Consider the following 7,280-nt stretch of genomic DNA (forward strand, 5'->3'; position numbering starts at 1 on the left):
TCCTACTCATAGAATTTGAGATACATGTCATCTCATTTCCTACAAGATTCCTATTCCTACGATAATCCTATCCTATGAACCAAAAGAGGCCTTAGGAGCCAAATCCACCCTCTTCTTGAAAACCAACACCAAGTTGATCTTGGCTCATGTTGAAGAATCTTGTTGCGTGAGGCTATTCTCCTCCACTGGAGGAGCGATTGATTGGGAAGGTGCTACGACGACATCAATTTTGTTATGGCTGATTTGGGTGTAACCAGCAATGAATAGCAGCGTATCTGATTACGCGACAACTGATCACACACCTATGAAATGAAACAATTATAACGTTTTTGGATCGTAGCGTTATCAATTTATGGGATGAAATCAGCGAACCAAACACCTTCCTAGGGTAACCGATCATGCATAGGAGAGGGTAATTAATAGCAATCAAGCATTCAACTCTATTTTGGTGCAGTCATTTCCAAAAATAAATAGCAAATGAACAACTTGATGAAGTTTTAAGTTCCTTTTATTTTCGCTGCCAATAGATAAAGTTAAATTTAGGGAAAATATTCCCTTCAAACGGCTGATTTTTCAGTGCATCTGTCGTCTCCTACGGATGATGTGTGTCCCAGTCATCCCACACACCGCTATCTTATCTTCTCCTCAAGGACTCTCATCCAAATCTCTTTTACCTTACATCTTCTCTCCTTCCCCAACCCATTCAGCGTCCTCCATCACGCATGCCTAGGATGAAGAGCACCCATGGAGGTAGATGCATGCAACAACTAGTAACTTCAACAGCAAGCGCTCATGGGGGAGCATGTGAGCTAGCTGGCCCACGCGATCGACGACAAGGTTTGGTAGCGCTCGGGACTGGATGGCCTTGCGGTTGGTGGCAGCGATGGCGGGGACGGGCGGTTCCTCTCCTCCCCGCGGGCGCACGCCAGCAGCGGTACGATGGCGGGGACGGGTGGCTCCGCTCCCCCTCGTTGCCATCTGGCAGGAGCTCATGGCGAACGATAATGACATTTTTCGCAACATTCAATTTGTATTTCTGCAACATCGGTTATGTTGCAAAAATTTATTTCGTAACACCATATGAAGGTGAAGACAAAGAAAAAAAATGCAACATCACCTCAGTAGTAAAGTTTTTCTGCAACAATATCTCTGTTGCAAAAAAGTGAACACAGAAAGGGAAAAAAAATCCGCAACACGACCTATTTTGCAAAAAAAATATAAATCCCGCAACACAACCTATGTTGCAAAAAAAAAAAAAAATTTAAAAAAATTCACAGCACAGACTCTCTTAGAAATGTTTCTGCAACAGTACCTCAGTTGCAAAGTAAGGGAAGACGTCTAGCCGGTCGATTTTGCTAGATCTGACGATTCACAAGGCGGCGGATCTTTTAAAAAGATCCGCTGGCCGATGTGTAGTAGCACCTTAAATTTAGCACATGAGAATCCTTTCCTTTCGTTTGAAATTGACAAGGTTAATTTTCGAGCTACCCTGTCATAGGATCAAGCAACCAATTAATAGTAACAAAATATCTGGCGTTAATTTTAACATTCAGCTACCAACAAAAATAGCATCCCCATCAACAAATTACATACTAAAATTTAAAAATCTTTCCATTTTTGTCTGGAAATTGATAAGGGCAGTTTTGGCACAAAGACAGCCTGGCCGAACCACTAGAGATAAACTTTACTGCCAAGGCGCAAATCGTGCGGCAAGCTCTTAAGTCGGTCAACCAGCTTAATTTTTTTCTTCAGCTTTTGCGTGGCAACAGGTGAAGCTTCGTGCCACGAGATAGTGAAAATCGATGTAAGAACCATGCCATTGCCACTCCATGACACCAACTATCTGATTCTTTTTACTACTAATACATCTAGGCGATCTATGATCTATCCTAACACATGCGGCTCATTGACCGTGTCACTCAACGGTAGGTGTTGGAGGCGTAGAAACGCGCCACACACACATGGAGTTACCCATGACAGTACAAAACGCAGGCACTTTTTAAACCATCACGTCAACGTCACAGCGGCCGGATTTACCGGCCCGAAAAGAGAAGAAAAAAGAGAGGTGGGAATCCAGCCGGAGCAAAGACGAGTCAAAGCGGGAGCTCCCCGGCGGAAAGAAGGAAAGAAAAGGAAAGCTATTGTATTCTCCACGTGGCCAGCGCGCCCAGTCCAAGCACCCATCCCCTCGCCCTCGCCTCACCTAAACCCCCCCGCAACCTTAACCCATCCCCACCGCCAGCCCCCAGCCCGTGTCCCCAGCCCCAAATCCTCAGATCCGCCTCCGCTCCCCCTCCTGCCCCCCCGCCCGAGTCCAAGTCCACCCCTCCCCACCGCGGCGCGCACGCACCCGGCCACCACCCACCCGGATCCAGATCCGCCCGGCGGCGGCGGCGGCGGCGGCGCAGGGGGGAGCCATGGCCGGCACCGGCGGCTTGTCGGAGTCGGTGATGCGGAAGGTGCTGCTGTCCTACTGCTACGTGGCGGTGTGGATCTTCCTCTCCTTCGCCGTCATCGTCTACAACAAGTACATCCTCGACCCCAAGATGTACAACTGGCCCTTCCCCATCTCGCTCACCATGGTGCACATGAGCTTCTGCTCCTCGCTCGCCGTGGGGCTCGTCCGCGTCCTGCGGGTCGTCGAGCCGCCCTCCTCCCCGCCCATGACGCCGCAGCTCTACACCTCCTCCGTCGTGCCCATCGGCGCGCTCTACGCCATGTCGCTCTGGTTCTCCAACTCGGCATACATCTACCTCTCCGTCTCCTTCATCCAGATGCTCAAGGCGCTCATGCCCGTCGCCGTCTACTCCATCGGCGTCCTCTTCAAGAAGGAGACCTTCAGGTCATCCTCCATGCTCAACATGCTCTCCATCTCCTTCGGCGTCGCCATCGCCGCCTACGGCGAGGCCAGGTTCGACCTCCGCGGCGTCGCGCTCCAGCTCGCCGCCGTCGCCTTCGAGGCCACCCGCCTCGTGCTCATCCAGATCCTGCTCACCTCCAAGGGCATCTCGCTCAACCCCATCACCTCGCTCTACTACGTCGCGCCCTGCTGCCTCTGCTTCCTGCTCGTGCCCTGGATCTTCGTCGAGCTGCCCAGGCTGCGCGCCGTCGGCACCTTCCAGCCCGACTTCTTCATCTTCGGCACAAACTCGCTCTGCGCCTTTGCGCTCAACCTTGCGGTGTTCCTGCTCGTTGGCAAGACCTCCGCGCTCACCATGAATGTTGCGGGAGTGGTCAAGGACTGGCTGTTGATTGCCTTCTCCTGGTCCGTGATCCGGGACACGGTCACCCCCATCAACCTCTTCGGCTACGGCATCGCCTTCTTAGGGGTTGGCTACTACAACCATATCAAGCTGCAGGCGCTCAAGGCCAAGGAGGCGCAGAAGAAGTCCGCGCAGGCCGACGAGGAGGCCGGCTCCCTGTTGCAGGAGCGCGATAGCCACAGTGATCGCAAGAGCGAGAACCAGGCATAGAGCTCCAGATCGGATCCGGGCATGCCCACATTGGTTGGTTCTAAAATCCATTTGTGTGATTTTTCCTTTTCAACTGCATGCACAATAGGCTTGTTATTTTTCTTGACTTGCCATGGTAGAGGAATAAAATTGGAGAAATGTATGATTCATTGGCAATATGAAAATCGCGATGTACTTTGCCCACTTGTGTTCTTTGTTGAAGTAGTAAAATTGTAAAGATCAATGGGGATGCTTTTCCACAATTAAGTTGCTGTCGTTCTACTTTTTATGGTGGGGACTATCATATAGATCTACATGCTTTCTGTCAGAATAAGTAATTTTTCATAGATAGAAACATGAGAGTACTCGAAATTGTTATTGTTTGCTCACTATGCATCTTCCTTATCCTAATTATGATGTGTGCTGGACAGGGAATCTGGTGCAAAGTGCAAAGACTATAGTTTGGTCTACAGTTGCTTTCAAGGAGGTGGATGCCGGTTCTGGTTTATCTTTTTAACTTTAGTTGGATCTGAGGAGCAAACCAAGGCAATTTGTTGATCTAGGAAATACTTGCATTTGAACCTGTTTCTGGAGGGTTAGAAGGAACACTTATATTACCCTGTTATTTATTTTTGCGTTTTTGTTCTGAAAGGCGGCCTTGCTTCCTCTCTCGCTCATTCCGTATTTATTTGGTCGAGTAGCCTAGGTAAAAATGTACTGCACATTGGTATCATTTCGGTGGGTATCATCTGGTGGTTATCATCTATATATAATGAGCTTACTGTAAACTATATTCAATAGTTGCCTCCTTTAGCTTTTAATATCTTGTGATTATGCGTCGGTTTGTTGCATGGTTAGGTGAATATTTGCCTGATCAGTTTTCACCTGACAACGTATTGCTAAGATTCTTTTACATGTTATAAAGGTAACACTATTATCAGTTGTATATGGTTTGTTTTGTCACTAGGTGCGGTAACTTAACTTAAGTTGCATTGTCATGTATTCAGGTATGAGAACCATGCATTCGATACAATCTAGGTAGGATTGCATTATTATCTTCAGGGTACTTAGCATTATGTCATGGAATTGGGGGGACCCTTCCTTGGCATTAATTTGCTTGCTGAGAGGAAGCATTGTTGAGCATATTATCAGTTTAATTCCTCCACCTACAGTTGAACACTTGAACTGTGTTGTTAGGTTTATGGTTGGTACCAGAGCTGAAATAATTGTTGTCTTCGTCCCTTAAATAAGCGGCTGTGGGGCTGTATGGTAATCTAACCCTGCTAGCAGAAATTAAGGTGTGATGGTAGGGTTTCTTGTCGTCATAAATGTAGCCTGAAACTCCTGGTGCTGGTCGCTTGCTTTTTTCTTTTTCTTGGTGAAGTGTCTATGTTTAGCCATATTAAACATTATGTACTGATCACTCAAGTGGCAAACTGAAAGCGGCATAAATAGTTTATCTTATGGTAGAAGGATAATCTTAGCCATATTTAACCATACCGATAAAGCAAGTTGCAAACTGATAGCGGCATAAATAGTTTTGCCTCATAGAAGGTTAATCTTATGCCTAAAAACTCCGGCGACTTGTTCTTGGTAGGATGTCTGTTGTCAGGGTACTGCTAGGATATGATCACGGAGATTTGCATAATTTTGTTCTTTTTACTTGGGTAGCTTTGTTTTCAAACCATGATATGCATAATATAGTTTCTTACTTGGTTAGCATTGCCTGTAGCCACAAAGCCACTATGGGGTGTGCGTACTTCAACTGAACTGCATAATAGGCTGGTGCTGGTGTTCGGCAACCCTCCGTTAGCCGCTCGCCGAAATGTAACTGCATGCCGCTCCGCTCCACAGCAGAGTTTCAGAGCGGAGGGATTCCAAACAGCCCCTTGGTTGGCACCAGTTCCAGATTTCAGATTTCAGATGTGTTGGTACCACAATTTCGGGGAGTTGCGTTGTGGAACTGTGGGGCAGAGCAACACGATGTTGGTGCTTGCGTTATCTGAATGAATGCTGGGGCAAGGCAACTGGGTCCTAGGATTGCGTAGGAGCAAATCGCTCGCCCTGTTTGGTGCACGCCACGCCGTGCCGCGAGACAGGTTGTTTATGTGCGACACCACGCAATCTTTGCTCCTTCTGCAATTATTTTAGAAGTAAAGCGCGTGTGGGTATGAGCATTTGGAGGGTCCATGCTTCGAGGCCTAGTGCGTGGGCTGCCATATCCCTTCCAACGCAAGGCAAAGTGCCAACGGCTAACTCAACATGTTGTTCTTTGTGCCAAATTCAGTTTCCTGTCTTGTGCTTATCGCGTACTATTTTTTAATCCAAAGGTAATAACCCTACACTCAAATAAACCAACGAAACTGGGGCAGCGAAAAGCCGAAACTGGAGCAGCGAAAAGCCGTTTTGGACATGTCCTCTTCGGCCATAAAAAATTGATCAAATCCCGCATTACCATAAAGAAAGCTAATGACCTACCCAGCAAAAAAAAAAGCTAATGACCTTATGTCCAGAAACATCATTAATATGCATATCGGATAGCATAGGATACTCATCTTTGGGTATTCTTGGGTATAGCTCTATTTAAATATTCGAAATCAATGCACACCCTCAATTTGTTGGACCATTTTTTCTCCACATGCATAATATTAAAGATCCATTCAACATACCTGCAAGATCTAATAAAATTAGCTTTAAAGACCGACCTTGCTATAAATATTAGTGGTGATATAATATTGATCTTTTCACTTCAGTCGATTTTATCCAGCGTTGTCTGTATGCAATTTTTATACAATTAATTTCCCTTTTGAAGTTGTTAATCATGTTGCCTTCCATAGTATTTTAATTGAACGAGAAAGCTAAAATCCGTCCGGCAGGAATTCTATGACAGATCCGAACGACCCGAAAGCCGTCAGATCGCGATCGCGCGACTGTTATCCATATGATTAATTGCATGGATGGTTAGCATTTTAATTGGATCACGGTTTCATGGACCGACCCCTTTAATACGATTGCATGTGGGAACATGGGCATCCACCTGATTTCTTTCCTTTCGTCATTAGTTGGAGCATGATTTTGTGGGATTACCGCTTTTAATTGCGATGAATCATGGTGTTAACAATATTTCTTTCCTTCGCATGGTGAAGTTTCCAAATGTGAGTTGTGCTTTTTTTTTACCGCAAGCGCTGTTAAAAGAAACAACAAAATTTAAGTGTGTCACCCAAGGTTGCTAGACTCTTGGGTGCTAATGACAACCAACTCACCTGATCCTATTTAGCTGTCTAATAAATGGTCATTAGTTACATCAGCCTTTAACAATCATGACAGCAAAACAAAAGCAGTTTTTTGTGACCTGGTTTTTTCTTTGTTGTAATTAAATTGTATCCACACACAGTTTGATCCATGAAACATAGTTATTGAAACATACTCGCTAACTTTCATGTAAATAACATGGTAGTTTACGCACCAGGCACCTGATAACCTAGGTACAAACGTCATGGTAAGTTTGACTCGGAGAAAAAGTTATTGGAACATACCCCGACAACTTCTATGTAAATAACACTGTAATATATGCACTGCTGACCTGCTAACTTAGATACAAACACCAGAGTAACTTTGGCCCGGTAAAAGGAAGATGTTGAAAACATAACCCGGTCACTTATGTGTAAATAGCATGGTAATATGCACACCACCGACCTGATAACTATGTACAAACACCATAACAACATTGACTAGGGGAAACATTTGTTGAAAACACCCCTCGGTATCTTTTGTATAAATAGCATGGTAATTCACGCACGGTAGAGTTGATAACTCAGGTATAAACAC

General features: G+C 45.7%; 1 protein-coding gene across 1 annotated transcript; it reads left to right on the forward strand.

The window, feature by feature from the left end:
• Nucleotides 1-2,248: 2,248 nt before the first annotated feature.
• LOC119348799 (probable sugar phosphate/phosphate translocator At2g25520) lies at nt 2,249-4,250 on the forward strand. The gene is made up of 2 exons (XM_037616787.1): nt 2,249-3,506; nt 3,884-4,250. The coding sequence occupies exon 1, from the start codon at nt 2,418-2,420 to the stop codon at nt 3,471-3,473; it is 1,056 nt and encodes a 351-aa protein (XP_037472684.1). The 5' UTR covers nt 2,249-2,417; the 3' UTR covers nt 3,474-3,506; nt 3,884-4,250.
• The last annotated feature ends 3,030 nt before the right edge of the window (nt 4,251-7,280 follow it).

The sequence above is a fragment of the Triticum dicoccoides genome, chromosome 1B (assembly GCF_002162155.2).
Source record: "Triticum dicoccoides isolate Atlit2015 ecotype Zavitan chromosome 1B, WEW_v2.0, whole genome shotgun sequence".
In the NCBI taxonomy this organism is placed as follows: Eukaryota; Viridiplantae; Streptophyta; class Magnoliopsida; order Poales; family Poaceae; genus Triticum; species Triticum dicoccoides.